The sequence below is a fragment of the Cladophialophora psammophila genome (assembly GCF_000585535.1).
Source record: "Cladophialophora psammophila CBS 110553 chromosome Unknown aczJe-supercont1.8, whole genome shotgun sequence".
In the NCBI taxonomy this organism is placed as follows: Eukaryota; Fungi; Ascomycota; class Eurotiomycetes; order Chaetothyriales; family Herpotrichiellaceae; genus Cladophialophora; species Cladophialophora psammophila.
This window is the reverse complement of record NW_006912929.1, coordinates 507,338-524,705: the sequence shown is the minus strand read 5'-3', so window position 1 is coordinate 524,705 and position 17,368 is coordinate 507,338. Positions and strand designations below refer to the sequence as shown.

The 17,368-nt window shown below is 51.8% G+C and overlaps 3 protein-coding genes across 3 annotated transcripts; 1 reads left to right on the top strand and 2 right to left on the bottom strand.

The window, feature by feature from the left end:
* Window positions 1-631: 631 nt before the first annotated feature.
* Window positions 632-6,323, bottom strand: A1O5_05822 (chitin synthase; the record flags this gene model as incomplete). Its single annotated transcript, XM_007746421.1, has 2 exons — window positions 632-5,975; window positions 6,031-6,323. 2 exons carry the CDS (start codon window positions 6,321-6,323, stop codon window positions 632-634), a joined length of 5,637 nt encoding a protein of 1,878 aa, XP_007744611.1.
* Window positions 6,324-8,962: 2,639 nt separating this feature from the next.
* Window positions 8,963-14,321, top strand: A1O5_05821 (chitin synthase; the record flags this gene model as incomplete). The annotated part of the gene is made up of 2 exons (XM_007746420.1): window positions 8,963-12,864; window positions 12,923-14,321. The coding sequence occupies 2 exons, from the start codon at window positions 8,963-8,965 to the stop codon at window positions 14,319-14,321; spliced, it is 5,301 nt and encodes a 1,766-aa protein (XP_007744610.1).
* A 1,132-nt stretch (window positions 14,322-15,453) lies between these two features.
* On the bottom strand, window positions 15,454-16,797 carry A1O5_05820 (uncharacterized protein; the record flags this gene model as incomplete). The annotated part of the gene is made up of 1 exon (XM_007746419.1): window positions 15,454-16,797. The coding sequence occupies one exon, from the start codon at window positions 16,795-16,797 to the stop codon at window positions 15,454-15,456; it is 1,344 nt and encodes a 447-aa protein (XP_007744609.1).
* Between the last annotated feature and the right edge of the window lie 571 nt (window positions 16,798-17,368).

The following is a 17,368-nucleotide window of genomic DNA, read 5'->3' as shown; positions in this document are numbered from 1 at the left end:
ATGGTCTCACTGTTTTATTGGCCTGTGCAGATGGGCATGATCCTTTGTCGCATGCGGGTGGTGTGGGATGCCCAGCAGCTCGCCGCTCTAGGCGTCCATTGGGCATCACTGGGCGTCATCGGGGGGTTCAATGACCGCATACCTCCAAAGCGGGGGCGCTAGGGTCGCCTGGACTATTGGGGGCGGCTCAATTAGCTCCCGTTGAAAGCTTCAACCAAAAGCTTGGCGAGCTTGTTCAGGTTCCCATTCAGGATCCTTGCCTACCTTTATTACACAGTAGTCAGCCTGAAGGCCGAGAGACCTGGTTCGCAAGTCTTCAGGACGGCACGATACTTGGTACAATCATCAGATACCTTGAGATCCTGCTACATCTATCTTGTTCTGATGTCTGGCTCCTCTCTCGATTACAAATGCATCCATCTTCTCTCGAAATGATTATATGTTGCCATGGAGTCCCTTCTCCTATAAATAATGCATCCCATGCCGCCCATTTTTGTTTGGTCATCCTGAACTCCTCCAATCTGCCGTTGAAACGTCTCGCTAGATCAACACAGATGCTAGATTATGTCGATAAATCACAGCTGACCCGAGAGAATGGCTTCGGTTGCTGCGCCACAGGTTAGTGTCTTCTTCATGGCTCGAGTGACGGGCTCAACTTACCACTTCCAATGTAAGCTCGCTTAATGTCCAGGTTGACGTTGAATCTTCGCTCCAACTCTTGCTTGATGCCCTTCTTCGTCACGGTCATGAGGTCCGCCGACTTGAGTATATCCCGGATTTCGTTCAGGATCATATCGTCAGTAGGCAGTCCAGTCAAATCTGCCATGTCCATAGCGGCAATTGATTGACCTCCCCCCATCATGCCGCCGCCCATCATGTCCGACGGCGCGAGGGACATCCTGGAATGGTTATAACCATACGCCGGCGGGTTCATGTCTAGCTGTGATGCAGATCTGGAAGGAGCCATGAGATGCGCTGTGCTTTCATAGACTCCAGGGCCACCATAGACGGACCCGGCAGGATGATACGACTTGGTTGCGTAGCTGTAGCCAGAGACCTCAGATCTTTCATCGTCGCGTTGGGTTTGAGCATCCCAGAGTTCTGCTTGATACTCTTCCCATTTCTTCTTCGGGATCGAGTCGGGATCGAATTTGCCCTCGTCAGAGATCAAAATCTGTTTACCCTTTTCACCAGTCACCAGACGCGTGTTACCCCAACTGAAGTCGTCCATGTGCCAAAAGGAGTACAGTGGCAGGCCCAAAGAAAAGATAGGCATGGCCAGAATGTACACAATCATCCATCCGATCATTTCCCATTTACGGCGAAGGATGAAGATGATGGCTTGCAAACCATAGATCGCTCCCAGTAGGATGAATGCAGTCAACGGTATAACGTCAGACGAGGTGGCGAGGAGAACGATCAGGTAGGCGATATAAGCCACGGTGACCGGCGCAATCACAGTCGATAACAGATCCAGGAAGACGACAAATCGCATGCTGAAACAGCAGAAACCGCACAATTGCTGTAACGGCAGCAGTTCAACTAGATTGTGAACCGTACTGTTGATCCATCGGCGGCGCTGCGACATGAAAACTGTCCAACTGTCGGGTGCAATGGTCCAGGCGTGGGCGTGGAAGATGTATTTCGTCTTGTACTTGGAGTGATGTTTCAGGAGCAGTGTGGTCAGGTATCGGTCTTCGCCGAGATGCAACAGATTCTTCATGTGTAATGTGTCGACTCGGATTTCAGAGTAATCCTGAATGATTTCTTTACTCACAAAAAGCGGCTTCCCCGTTTCAGCGGCTCGGATTCGATACATGGTGAAACATCCCGGGAGACAGGTAACGGAACCGAACAGAGACTCGAAGGCTTTGGTGAGATTGTGCGAGATGTAGTACTCGTAAACCTGCATCATCGTGATGAACGATGCTTTGGCATTAGACAAGGACGTTTCTCCGCAAACAGCGATTAGTCTCGTGTCGCGCAGGAACGTCGAAACCATGCGAGTAGCCGAGTCGGGAGCTACGACTGTATCAGCATCGATCTGGAGCATGAATTCGTAGAACGTTGGATTGACCCCGATGATGTTTCTGATTTGGTGATGCATCTCCAGTTCTAGCGGGCTCATGGGCATGTTGTAATGAACCCGGTTGAGGAAGCGCATGATGACCATTTGGGAGTCACGTTTCCCTCTGTTTCCAGGTTTGGAGACTTCGGAGGGTTTTCCAACCTTGACGACCACTAGGAAGGGAACGATATGCCCTTGCACTTCGTACAGACCAGAGTATACCTTTCCCATGTTGTGTTGCTTCATACCTTCGCCCAGAGATTCGAAGCTCAAAGGCTCTGGGTCGACTGTTTCCGAAACTCCCAAGATATCGAGTACAATGCGAGGTGTTGGTCGATCATTTCCTTGACCGATAATCATACCGTCGCACACCACGATGAGCAATTTGCGTTTGTCGTCATATCGCATCCGCGCTGCTGAGTCGATGGCTCGACGAAGAGATTCTTCGTCTTCCGTATAGGCAGGAACCTGGCAGATGACGAACTTGTCTAGATTTTCCGGTATGTTCTTGCCTCCGAACTGGAGCGCAGCCAAAAATTTGAAGCCAATCACGGTACAAAGCAAAATGGAGATAGCCAGCAGGATATACCGAGCGAAGAGACACTGTGCCGAGTTTCTGGTATCTGTGACCCCAACGAAGAACAAATTGTCAAGGCAGAGCTGCATTCGACTTCTCGAAGCAGAATCCAGAGAAAGCGCATTCCAGTACTTGGTGACGTCTTGCCCGGCCCGTTGTGTGAATAGTTCGACCACGAGGTCATCCATAAAGTTCGTGTCAACTCCCGCTGGCACTGATTGACCCGGAGGAGCCCTGGTGCTGCGCCCGCCCTGGTTGTAGGTGGTGAAGTCGTACACTCTGTTATTCAGTATCGCGATCGAATGTGACTTTTCGGCGAGGGTGTGCACATATTGGGGAGTATATCCGATGCTCCCTTTCTTGTAGTTTGATTTCAACATGATCATCTGTTCAAAGAACCAGTCTGGGCGGGAGTCGTTGGTGAAATACCGGAAGTCATGGTACCGACGATTGGGGTCAGTGCTGCTGATGACCGAGGCAGAACCCGAAATGTTTGTTGTTGTATAATCCAACTGCACTGTCGGATCCACTCGGCCGTCTTTCCCCTGACAAAGGGCCGAGACCTGGACAGGGAACAGTCCAGTTGCGTCGAGACCAGCGTACTTCTCCAGCGATGTTTGTGGGATGATACTCGGATAGTGAGAGGGTGCGAAAGCACCTAGGTCGAACACCACGCCTCGTATAGCCGTATACGCGCTGTGCCCATTCTTGCCGTCGTGGGATGACAGTTCTGCCGCAGAATACACGTTTTGCTTCGGACAGATGAGTTCGGGGAAAATGACGATGAAGAAGGCCACGAAGAGACAGCTGACCCAGATAAGGATGTTGATGGCGAACTTCTCCCTCCAGGCGATTCTCACATCCTTCCGTTTCATGCCGCCACCCCACTTGATGGCAAAATCCGGAAGATACCACGTAAGGAAGTACACAATTGCCAGCCACCTCTTCCGTGATGACGAAACGGGTACAACATCGACTTCTTCCATCTTCTTTCTATTGCCTTTCTCGGCAAGTTCTTCTTTGGTTTCGAGATTGCGAAACATATCTCCGGAGTTGAAGGCTGAGGCGCCAGCGTCAGATTTGGCATCAAGGTCTCGACTGCCGAAGTAGCCACCTCCTTTTGTTTCGTCCCCGTAAAAGGAACCAGGAGTTCCCTCATGTGAGGCAACCAAACGAGCTTTAGAATCATTGAACGGATTGAGACTAGGCGTATCAGGCCTGGAAATTGCGGGAACTTCGCCGCCAAAGTAGGCAGTGCTCTGGGATCCGGTGAGAGCAATACTTGCCCAGCAGCGCTCGCTGAGGAAGATACCAGTGTTACCAATTCTCGCTTCGTTCCCAGGCCACTGTTTATTATCCAGAACAAGCTGTGCCTTCTCGCGATCGCTTCCGACTACACCAGGATCGGCGTCGGTCAGTCCCAAAAATTCGCCGAATGGAAGGAACACACTGAAATCCGCTGTTCGAAGTCGTTGGCTGATTTCGGGTATTCCAAACATCTGAACTTGCTGACGCACACACTTGCTATCAAATTGATTGGCGATCCGTCTATCATTTGGCTTCAAGCAGAAGACGAAGTAATTGTTGACGTTCGGCGCGGTCAGAGACTTGGTGATGTTGTCTAAAGATGATAGGAATTGTGCTGCTGCACCCTGAGTCAGCCCTGTCGCGGAAGATTTTGTCTTTCTCGTTCTGGATTCCTCTGGGGCATTTGTCGATTCCACATCTTCTTGTACAGCAGGCGAGCGGTCTGCTCTTCGACTCCCCATCCGACGCAGTTGGTCATGCTTCTTTCGGGAGAGGCTGGGCATGCGCAACGGTTTCGAGCTGACCTGAGCCTGAACAATAGCTGTCTTCTCTGAGGGATGGCTGATGGTGTTCAAGGCCTCCTGGCCGAACAAGCTAGCCACGAAGTCACTCTTTGTGGCTCTGACCATGTTCATCAAGTCTCCGGAGACCACATCACCGTTTTCTTCGACCAATCGATTGACTGGATAATCCACCTCACCGGCATAGTGACGGACGGTGAACGATGCCGCAAGGTTCGTCGTGGCGAAATTGCTTCCAGGCAAGGTGGTAGTCGCGCTGCTCACGGTAATAGCTTTGTTCTTGTTCTCGAATCGCTTTCGAATACTATCCAAGAATTGAGTATCCGTACGACCACGACGCGTTTGATCATCGAGAATGGCAAGCAATCCGTTACCATGCTTGAGGAGGCCACGAACAGCGTCTGAATTATCGAAGTAACTAGTTGCGGGCACGCTAACTTCTTCGCTTTCCAGCGTCTCGGCTGTCTTTTCGAAGAAGCCGTGGAGGCAAGTATTGTACAGCGACTCATTTGCAACGTTGTTCAGCAATTGATCCAGAACGGATCCGGTGGAAGAATGATCCGCAAAACCCGGGAAGTCGACAATGGAAACGGTGTTGGCAACGGCGTCCTCCGCAGCACAGATCCTTTGGTTGATGCTTTCAATGATGTACGCAACCAGAAGCGAGTACAGTGTCGTTGCAAGTTCATCGGCGTTTTCTCGAGCGCCTTTGGGATCTAGCATAACGGTGACACGCTCTCGGTGGAGTGTCTTTGTCTTGTGCCTCATGCTTTCTTCGAGATCCTGCACGCTCAATCCCAGGAAGGCCGCAACTAGAGCCAAAGTGTCGGTGTTCTTGACCACCGTGACTGTCTCACCACCTTCGTGAGAGTATCCGCCACTCTCTTCAGCCGCAGTCAGTGTGGCCTGGCCGGTGCCAAATTCGAGTTGGCCAATGTGCAGAATAGCAGCAAGAACTTGACATATCTCGGCGATTTCGGCTCTGGGGAATTCAAGCTTCCGCAAAGCCGTCTTGAAATGCTGGAAGCCCTCCGCATCGTTGATGCCCACCTTCATCTGCGTCGGATGACCGAGGTATCTCCATCGTTTCTGTGCTACGGAGGCAGACCTCGTGAGGCCAGTGCCGGGCGTGGTAATGTTTGTGTGTCCGTTGAGGCCGAGATGAGACTTTTCCGCCGCGCTGGTTCCCGCCAAAAGATAGTAAAGCACATGGAAGCTCCTTTCACCGGTGGGTACATGTGAAATTCGACTCCTTTCCAGGCGATGGTCCAACAATTTGCCTCCAATGAGGGTTGGGATCGAGGATGAAGCATCGTATTGGAGCTCATAGTATAATCCGGCTTTCGATGCCGTTTGGGTGGTGGTAGTTTTGGTCGTCGTCAAGGTATCAAAAACGAAGGCAGCCAAGGACAATTTGGATGACAATGGTGTGGAGGAAAACGAGAGGAACGAGGAAAGCAGGTGTGACCTGACTGTCGTTTTGCCTGAGCCGGACTCTCCACTGCCGCACAGTTAGCGGCAGGTCAATAATATACTAACGTTCAGAGCAGACATACAAGAAGACAATAGCCTGATCTTCTGCTCTATTTCCCAATCTTGCCCATGCTCTCCGGGCCAGATCCTCGGCCTCGCCCATGGCACTTCCCTCCTTTTCACCATTCGGTCCCCTGGTTGACGAGGTGTACGTATTGAGGCATATCAAAGCCTGGGAGGACAGCTTTGCCGTCGGGAGAGAGACATGGAACCGGCTTGCCAGATGGGCCGTCAGATGGGTATCTGATTGCAAGTGAGGAGGAAGTGCAGGCAATGAAGCCTGCAAGTGAGCAGGAACATTGCCACGAGCAGCCATTCTGATTGAGATGGATCGGACGCGTCAAAATATCTCCAAAGACGAACCACGAGTCGGCTCACACGCCGTGCCAATGGTTCAATGCCTCAATTCATCGGACGTACTTGCGCGGTTGGGCAATTGTTGACTCGGGACAAGGAGGCTTTTCGACTTTGCAACAGCGAGCGTCAGAAACAATGAGCGTCAATATGTGCCGGTATAACCAAATATGCAGAGCGAGAGAAATATAGCGAGATATCGTCAAATCGTAGCAAGGATTGCAACTGAAAGCACCAACCTACAAAATCAAAGTAAAATGAGATGATCGAACAGCGAGAGCAACAAAGTGGCTTCGCGCAGCCAGGGGGGTTCATCGGCCTGCGACACCATTACTGTGGTATTTGGTGGATAAAGGGACTCGGGCGGAGTTTGTACTTGTCATTACAAATGAAACAATTGGAACCACCAGCATGCTACCACTTTAGGCTTTCTCAGTGTCTGAGATCTCACCAAATGGGCAGTGAGCAGAACACTGCGCCGCCATCGGCTCTCACGTTTTCTGCTACCGCACCGGTGCGAGCACTCCCGTCCTCTGGTTGTGGATGTCGAATCTGGCCATATCATTCTCTGATGCTGACGGATAAGAAACCTAGTATAGAGGACCGATTCCCAAGTACAGGAGTGGTGATTACAGTTTTGTCAGTCGGTCACCTCACATGCGAATCTGCTTATTTCTCCTGGACACCCTACCGAGCTACCTGCCTACCCAGTTATCTCCATGGCCGCACTGGGCTTTCCTCTCCGGAGTCCTTTGACGCCGGAATGGTCATCTGTCGGAGTTGCTGCGCGGCGACTGAAAAGAGCATGGGACCATACGGTGTAGGTATACAGAGAGGTTGGGGGGATATCCTTTGCTCAGCACCTACGTGGATCTGCGCTTGTCACCATCCAATAATATCAGAGATGGAAAGCATACTCTGAACATGCGCCCGGTATGCGGCCAGCACCAAGGAACACTACTTGTACAGGGCCACCAGGGCTTCCGGGTTCGCCAGTGGACTCTTGGATCTCCGACGTAACGCAATATACGGGTGTCCTTACTTACGTACCTAGCCAGTACCGTCGCTGCTGTCAAGATGACCCCAGTTCACAGCCATAGAGACACAAGGGCTTAGAAAGGAGGCCTCCGCTATTGAAAATTTTAATAGGGGGCAAGAGGGGGGTGGTTCTTTTGTTGTCGGTGATACTCCTTGTTCTTCCTGCCTCTCCACACAAATTTCCCCAGCTGAGGGAACACCACAAGCGAAGAGGCTTTTTCAACACCTCATCCTTCAAGTTCTCCGAGTATTCTTTGGTGATAAGCGAGTGACCACATCTTCGGAATCGCAATGCCAGAGATGCTGACCACGGACGCACACATGCAGCCCGGTCGCCGATAAGACCAACTGAGACAATGCGAGTGGATAATATGCAGCATGCAGGCTGCAAGTGAGCGAGACGAGGCACAACGACGCAGAGCGCGTGCCACATGCTGACTGGGCGGTCATCACGTGACTGCGACGGGGGCTTGGGCCCTGGCGCTGGTTTGAGGCGAAAACCACCCTGTGCAGGCTGAACACCACACAGTGGGCAACGAGTGGGAACAAACTGAAACTAGGACGAGAGGGGATTTCTCTCTCTTTTTCATCAAACCTGTCACCGTGTGGCCAGTGCGTTTCCCATGTTCCATTCTCGAACTGCAGACTGGTGACATATTCATCAACACCTCGTCCGTTTGCCGAGGACCCATCATTGCATGTTCTACGTAAGTGTCTTGAAGCCATCAGACTCTTGACGCGGGCTTGACATTCGGCTTTGTTGACTTTTTTCCCAGCCCGTTGCCCCGGACCACAGTGGCTGTTGGTGTGATTGGCCTGGACCAGATTGACGGGCGGTTTAACTTCCCGGCATCCCCTGCAGTAAACCGAAGGGTTCTAGGCGGGTTCAGGCCTAGAGCAGCATAATGCACAGCAAAGGTCCGGGGCTCAAGTGTCCGGAAATGGGCGTCGAGACCAGGGTGGCGCTGCAGATTGGCTGCTATTCTTGACCCAGCGGGACCGTGGCTGCGGATCGAGGAGAAGCTGGGCAGGGCAAGGACAGGGGGGCCGGTTATTCTGTTGTCAGGCACCCGTATCGGTAACGCCAATACGCTCTACTTGTTATGCGCTCGTCCCAAAACACGGTTGCATGCACTCCGCCATGTTCGGGCCCTTTTCGTGACCTTTGCTGGCTACGACAACCTGGACAACCTCCTCCTGCTCCCTCTTCGCTCACCCTCTGCACCTTCGTTGACTTCGAAAAATCACTCTCGCTTACTTTGTTCACTCTATTCGCTCCAGCTCTCACCAGCATCTGTCAGTCTATCCCTTTGGAATCTTCTCCTACTCTTTTTGGTGTTTGAAATGCTGCATTGACAATTTGACACGGCTCGCTCCTGTTTGATCCCTTCGTTCAACCGTCCACCACCTTGGCCTCGTTCCACCGCCTGGACGGACGGAATACACCTGCAAGAAGGAGGCTTTCACATACGGGCGGCGCTTCACATACTAATCGATACTTCGAAAGGTTGACGGAGGCCCCGTCGAGCAAAGGGGTCGACAGGGGCCCAACTTCGCCTCGACATGGCCAACCGCTACTCGACATACTCAAACAACTCTTCGCAAGTGGGTGCAGCCCGAACAGCTGCTCAACAGCCTACCCAAGTCTCGACCACTACTCTCCTCAACTCCCTACACACAATCTATGCCTCCGGCCAAACGTACCAACTCGACTCGAGCACGAGCATTGCCGTCAACACGTGGCTGACTGCGCTCAACCCTGATGTCCAAGGACGAGTGGGGGGTTCTGTCGATGCTGATATTGCCTCAAGAGCTTGGGAACATGCCAGACGGAGAGCTGAGGATGGATGTATCATTCTGGGGTCTCTGCACCCATCAACACCCTCGATATTCCAAGCATTTCTGCAAGTCATTCCACTGTCCACTCCAGAGATCGCATTCACTGCTCTGTCGGCCTTGCGCCCTTTCCTCTCTTGTGTCACGCCTCTCAACCCTACAACCTATCGACATGCCTCTCTTGCTGCCAAATATACCGTCACCCTAACCGGCACAGTCACCGGATTTACGCTTGCCTTGTCTGGCTCCGGGATTGACGTGGAAAGGGGCCTTCTGAAGATTCCATCGGAACCTGGTCATCGTGCCTTTGACGTCTTCTACTACCTGCTGACATCGGCATCCACGCCTGCTGAACGCGAGTTCCTGGGTCTGCAACATCCATCCAAATACACCCTGTTGAACAGATCTGGATCCTATGATCCGCCAACCTACCTTCCAACTGCCGATGACGCAGCAGCCGCTGAAGACTTCCGTTCCGCGTTAAAGTCGATTGGAATCAAAGGCGGGGTTTTCCGTGGGCTGCTATCATGCCTTGCTGGATTGCTGAAGCTGGGTGAGACGACTGGATTTCTGGTTGACTCCGACGTCCTCGAAGAAATATGCGAGGACGTAGGTGGTCTGATTGGCCTGGAGCCCGAGGTCCTCGTCAAGAAGTGCTCGACAGATGATCGTGAAGTACTGATTGCAGGCATGTACGAAGCCCTGGTGGACTGGGTCCTTGGAAGGGCTAATGATGCCATCGCTGCCGAGTTACGCTCCGGAGCCCTCACACCCGACTCCAGCACCCAGACAGGTGATGAGGTCAGCCTTACCGTCATCGAAATCCCTGGCGAGCCGCTCGGAAAGGCTGTGGCTTTGCGAAATGTTTTCGACGATACCCAAGGTATTAACGCCGAAATGAAAGACGATGGTGTCGAAGTTATATCTGCCGGCCACTCAGTTCTCAAGGAAATGAACTCTGCCGTTGCGGAAGTGGAAGCGGACTTGGGTATCAAAGGAGGACCGCTCAGTCGGGAGAGAGAGCACGACCGGGATCGACGAGAGGGCATCCTTGAAAGGATCGGCGCCGAGGCCGAGCCCGGAGGCTTTCTTCGCACTTTACTCTACCCCGTCGACGGTGAAGGCTTGAATTTTGGCCGGAAAGGCCGTTTTGAGCTAGGGGCTACTCTTGCCAGCAGCAGAGCGTGGTATCAGCTCTCCATCCATCCCACTGATGATGGGCCGAGTGCTTTGGCTGCCTTGGCCTCGACAACTTCCGCATGGTCTGCGGGAGCGGTATCAAGACAGTTACGAGCATGGAGACTTCCTGAATGGGCCAACCATCGCAACCGGCGACTCGACTTCACGGCCGATTTTGATGTCGAAGAGTTCGTGACAAGGTATTCCAGACTCGGCTGCAAGGATGGCAAAGATGGAATAGAAAGCTTCTTGCTCGAAAGAGGTTGGACAAATGGAGAAGTCATTATTGGACGAGAACGAGTCTGGATGCGTGAAAGTGCCTGGTGGGAAGCAGAGTCCATGCTTGACATGAAACCAATCGAGGGTGGCTATTCTGACGACCCTACCTTTGGCCAGCCACTCAACCCCTTTGCATCCAGTCATTCTGCCAATGCTCCTCACAACAGCAGTGGCTTCTTCCCGCCCATGGGTGACAATATGAGTGTCCGAGATAGTCGAGAAAACCTGCTTGCTCAGGTTGGCACAGAACGGGCCAAGTCGGTTGCACCTACAATGGCACGTACGATGCATACAGTTGGCGGTGACTACGGCCTTGGGCCAAAGGGTGATGATCACAAAGACGCCGTCTATGACCCAGACCTTGGACAGTATGTCGGTGGCTTGGATCCGGAGCTTGCCGATCCTAGAAACGTGGAGTCTAAAAAGACTTCGGCTAGCAGACAAGCTTGGGTGTCTCTCGTGTGGGCGCTCACCTGGTGGATACCCTCTATCTTCTTACGTTATATTGGTCGTATGAAGCGTCCCGACGTGCGCATGGCTTGGCGAGAGAAGCTGGTGCTAGTCTTTCTCATTTTTCTGCTGAACGCCTTCATCGTCTTTTACATCATCGAGTTTGGCAGGCTTCTATGCCCGAACTTTGACAAGGCCTGGAATGCGAAAGAAGTCGGCTTCCACACAGGTGAAAATGACTATTATGTCAGCGTTCGAGGCAAAGTCTACGACATGACGAAGTTCTATCGTACGCAACACAGCGACACGGCCATCCAAACGAACGCGCAGAATATGCTTCCACTGGCTGGGATGAATCTTGACGCATACTTTCCACCTCCCTTGAGTCGCGCTTGTCCAGGTCTTAATGTCGACGAGAGTGTGGTGTTGCAACACAATGATACCAGCGCTGTTCTATATCCAAATGCTGTCCACACCTCTGGTCATCGTTATCAACCAGACCAACAATCAAAGTTGTATAGCTGGGATTGGTACAGTGACACATTCCTGCCCAAGATGGACGAATATTACAAAGGAGATCTCGTGGTGTCAAAGGGCAGCATCAAGAGTCAAGCTGAAAACGACCAGAGGCAGTGGGTGATCATCAACCAGAGAATATACGACCTCACCGACTATTTCTACACCTTGAACGTCATGAACAATTTTGTTACGTACAAATTCCTTCCTGAGGAGGTGACGAGCCTTATCAATGGCAACCCAGGCTCAGATATCACGAGCCAATGGGGAACAGATGCCGCTTTCGCAAACAGTCTGAACTGCATGAACAATGCGTTCTACGTTGGCAAAGTCGACTTCCGCGACTCCGCAAAATGTCAGGTCAACAACTACCTTCTCTTGGCTTTTGCCTTGGTTTTATGTGCTGTCATCCTAGTCAAGTTTTTGGCAGCGCTACAACTTGGGTCGAAGCGCCGACCGGCAGCACAGGATAAATTCGTCATCTGTCAGGTCCCAGCCTATACTGAAGGCGAAGACCACCTGAGAAAATCTCTCGATTCTCTTACGGCTCTTCAGTATGACAATAAGAGAAAGCTGATCTGTGTCATTTGTGACGGCATGATTGTGGGTGGCGGCAACGACAGGCCTACTCCCAAAATTGTACTGGACGTGCTTGGTGTGGATCCAAAGATCGATCCACCGGCCCTGCCCTTCAGGTCCATCGGCAATGGCAACGAGCAACTCAATTACGGCAAAGTGTACTCCGGACTCTACGAATACGAGGGCAACGTTGTCCCCTATATTGTCATCGTCAAGGTTGGAAAGGAATCGGAACAAACAAAGTCGAAGCCTGGAAATCGCGGCAAACGCGATTCACAAATCTTGTTGATGCAGTTCTTGAACCGTGTCCATCACCGATCCCCCATGTCCCCTCTCGAGTTGGAAATCTTCCACCAAATCAACAACGTCATTGGTGTCGACCCTGAATTGTACGAGTATGTTCTTATGGTGGACGCAGATACTATGGTCAAAGAAGATTCGCTCAATCGCCTGGTCGCTGCATGCGCCAACGATGCGAAGATTGCAGGCATCTGTGGCGAGACAAGCTTGGAGAACGAAGAGCGAAGCTTGTGGACTATGATCCAAGTCTACGAATACTATATCTCGCATCATCTTGCCAAAGCTTTCGAGTCTTTGTTCGGCAGCGTTACTTGTTTACCCGGATGGTACGTGTTGTGGTTGTTTCCCCCTCCTTTTGTTCACCATAGCTAATGCTGTTGACAGTTTCTGTATGTATCGTCTCCGGACCGCTGACAAGGGGCGGCCTTTGATCATTTCGGACAAGGTCATCCAGGAGTATTCGGACTGCGATGTTGATACTCTCCACAAGAAGAACTTGTTGTCTTTGGGTGAGGATCGATACCTTACGACGTTGATGACGAAGCACTTCCCTTCGATGTCCTACAAGTTTGTCCCGGACGCTTATGCTCTCACTGCGGCACCCGAATCCTGGTCCGTCTTGCTCTCGCAGAGAAGACGATGGATTAACTCGACCATTCACAACCTTGCCGAGCTCGTCTTCTTGAAAGATCTTTGTGGCTTCTGCTGCTTTTCGATGAGATTTATCGTTTTCATTGATTTGTTTGGTACCTTGATCCTTCCGGCAACATGCGCCTATCTCGGCTATTTGATTTATAGGGTCGCATCCCATACCGGCCAATTCCCTTTGATCTCACTCGTGATGATTGCTGCAGTATACGGCTTACAGGCAGTCATCTTTATCATCAAACGACAATGGCAGCACGTGGGATGGATGATCATTTACATATGCGCGTATCCCATATACAGCTTCATCCTACCAATCTACTCGTTCTGGAATCAAGACAACTTTTCATGGGGCAACACGAGAATTGTCATTGGAGAGAAAGGTGACAAAAAGGTCGTTGCCATTCAGGACGAAGGTTTCGATCCCCGATCAATCCCTCTCCAAAGGTGGGACGACTATGCCGCGGCCAACAACTTGCCAGGGCGTCGTGGCAATTCTGGCGGCTATCCGGAGAAGGGTTTTGAGTATGGCTACACCGATGACGCCGCAATGATGGAAATGGACGACATGCAGTCAAATTACTCCTCCGTGAAACCAGCCAGCACGATCCTGGCGGGCTTTCCTCATCAATCAGCGCCATATATGGCACCACCTCGATCAATGACGCCGTTTAACGGCATGAACAATAACCGCGCTAGCACCATGACTGGCCTCACACAGTTCAAGGATCAACCCATCAGCTTGCACGGACGGAACATGAGTATGTTGAGCCTAGGCAGCCAAGCGCGGTTGAAGTCCCCCTCCCCAGTACCATACCAGGATAACTCGCGGAGTCGCAGCCCGTATCAGGGAGGCATGCAACACTCGGCCAGTAAACCCAGCCTATTAGGCATGGGCGTCATGGGCAGTCGGCCGACATCCACCGTGATGGATTTCCGCACCGTTCCTTCGGCTGGGCCAAGTGATCATGACATTGTCGAGGCAATTCGCGCGGTGTTGGCTGAGGTGGATCTCGACAAGGTCACCAAGAAGCAAGTCAGAGCACTGGTGGAGCAGAGGCTGCAGTGTGAGGTACCTGCCGGGGAGAGGCGGACATTTTTGGACAAAGCCATTGATGGCGAACTGGCCAATATGTAAATGAGTGTGAGTCCATCATACCCACGGGGCGTGGCGGCGGCATTTTTTATCGGCGTACCTCTCACAAAGAGAAGGAGCAAAAGAAAACCAGATACAATGGGTCCTGTGTATGTCTGTACATGTTGTTGTATCTTCCTGGACGAGATGACGATGAAATCACCTAAAATTCCTGGGTTCAAAAGGAGGCGGAGGACAGGGGAAAGGGGGAAATTTAACCGACATTACTTGGTCATTAATGGTACACTACATAGCAAAGAAAAGAGAAGCGCTTTGCTTTTACATTCTCCACCACCCTCGGAATCTCCTGGATATGTGTGGCATGGGCATAGGGATATTAGGAACAGGACTGGGAACTGGAACGGCACCGGCGCCGGGAGCGAGCACTTTTGTTTCTGCTTGGGATGCATCTGCATCCGCGGATACTATAGCATAGCATATGTAGCACACTACACCATGTCATATTATATTATCATGGTATATGGTTTAATTAATAGTCTCGTCCACATACATACATACATACATACATACGTATGCATACATGGCACCTATCCACGTATTTAGTCCGAACGTCGAGCATCGAGCATCCACGGCCATCAAACACATAAGTAGTGACATACGGCATATAGTCTTTACAGCAAATGTGTATTGTATTATTGGTATAAGATTTTTGTTCTAGAGAATGTATATACAATTCTGGCGCCTCCCTCTGGTAGCCTCCCAACTGTCGTCTCGAAAAGTCCATATTCCCGGGCACCTCATCCATTCTGATAAAGGTGACCTATTAATAATTCAAGGGGCCAGACTGAGAAAGACTGTCCTTCCCCCTTCCCCCTCTGGGCAGTTCCAGTTCCATATCTATTTTCAATTCCATTTGCCGTTCCAATGTCCAAGTGAACCAAAGCGACTGGGGTATCTCAAAATAAGTCAAGGAGGGTCTCAAAGGTCCAAATGCCTGAGCCAAGAATCAAACGAATGTGTGCCTCCAACTTTTGACATCAAAAAGCCCTCGGCTCCGGCTGCTCCAGAGCCGACTGAAATGAGAGGACCAGAGAAATGAACAAGAATCTTCCGGCAAGGGTATCGACAAAACAAAGGAAATTGCTACGACTGCGTGCTTGCTCTTTCTCCCACCTCAGAAAGCGACCCCCACACCTGGACTTCTCAGGGGGCCACCAATTTCCTTGATGATCATCTCGTCAGCATCCCTGATGATCTCCGCATAGCAAGGCGGCACATCAGGGACACCGCTGACAATGGGTCTCAAACCTCCACCTCCCTTGGAGACACCCTTAACCGTGCCACTTCGACTTTGCCAGTCCACGGCTATAGTGGTGGTGACGCTTGTCGCGTCTGTCTGGCTTTGGTTGCCATAGGAGAGAATGTCAGTGTCAACGGTGCTAGCGACGGTTGACTCCGTCGTTGTCCTGTGGTGTTGGCGTGGCCAGAGATTCAACGGCTTGGGCGGTGCTCCTGCAGGAGCGGAGAGTTGATAGAATTGAGTACGCTTGCGGCGGTGTTCTGCGAACGAGGACGACGTTGACGACGATTTAGTGGTGCTGATTGAGGAAGAATGGCTGCGGTGGGCGAGCCACTGGGAGATTCGCTTTTGAGTCTGATAGTTGGGATGGAAGTAGCCTGAAGGCGAGTTCATATCCGCTGGCTTGGAGAAATTCCTTGCAGGTGCTGGAGGCACAGTTGGCGGCGGTGCTGGAGCTTCTGGAGGCACACGGTCATGTTGCTCTGCTGGTGTTTCGATGACCCGGGGGAAGTCGAGTACCGTATCACCGATAGTGACCGATGTGACTGGAGGGCTGAATTCCTCTTGCATTGGGGTCAAGACAGCCACAGATGCTTCTGAACGAACACCGGGAAAGTGGATTTGTGGAGGTAGACCTGGGAAAGATGACCATGAAACAGGATGAGAGTGCAGAGCATCGTACTCGGAAGGCGGTCGAGACATGGATATGACAGTCGAGGAGGCGTCGGGCCGTACATGGGACATCCGGCGCTGTTCAATCATTGAGGCAGGCTTTACAGGAGCAGGCAGTAGCGAAAGCTTGTGCGGAATAAACTCCTCTGACTTTGTTCGCACCAATGCTCGGGGTGGGATCTTGATTTCGCCACCGTCTGTAAAACTCAACCTATCAAAAGCTGGCAGGTCTGAAAGTCGATTGTTCGGCATATAGATGCTGAGCTCGAGCGGGCGGAACTCCTGTGCCGCTCGTCGCAGAGGAAGCTGTGGCGCCAAAGGCAGTGACGGGTGAGGGCCAGAGATGACGGGTTTGGAGGTCTGTCTCCGCATTGATAGGCTCGATCTGAGGGACGATTTGCCCTGGGAAACCCATTGCGACAACTGTGAAGGGAGCGGTGGTGGAGGAGTTGGAGGAAGTCCATCAAACACGGTAAGCTTCATGGGCGGGACCAGGTGAGGCTGTTGATACATGATGCGCATTTCTCTCTCAATGCCTGTGGACATGTCAATCGACCCTTCTCGCCTTCGTATTGGGAGAGTATCACAAACCAGTCGGAGGCGATTGTCTCTCCAACTCCTTCTCACCGTTTCTCGCGAAGAGACAATCGAAGAACTCGAAATGGCATGTTGGCTCCAGCGAGTCCTCTGACGCGGCCTTCGACCTCATATCGGCGAGAAGATGAAGACGTTGTCTCAACACGCGGTGTTGCGAGGGGTCGCTGCACGATTAGACTTGACAATTAAGGGAGATGTCGACGATGCCAGCATCAGTGATGAACAGAAACCAAGAACCACAGGTAAGGGCAGAGAAGAGGCGGGGGAAACAAGGAAGGCGTGATGCTTCCAAAGCTGCAGCTGCAGCCCAACAAAACTATCACTCTTCCTTGAGAAAGAGGAATAGAAGCCTGGCCAGAGGAAGAGGCATCTTTGAAGGACATGAAACGCAGCTTTCAACCTTGGGATGCTGTGGGGGAGACGAGACCATGATGGCCGCGAGAACTCTAGTTCCTGCAACACGAGCTCTAGTTTCTCCTGCTCATCTTTTTTTTCTTTTCGCTCACCTCTGCTCGCTCCT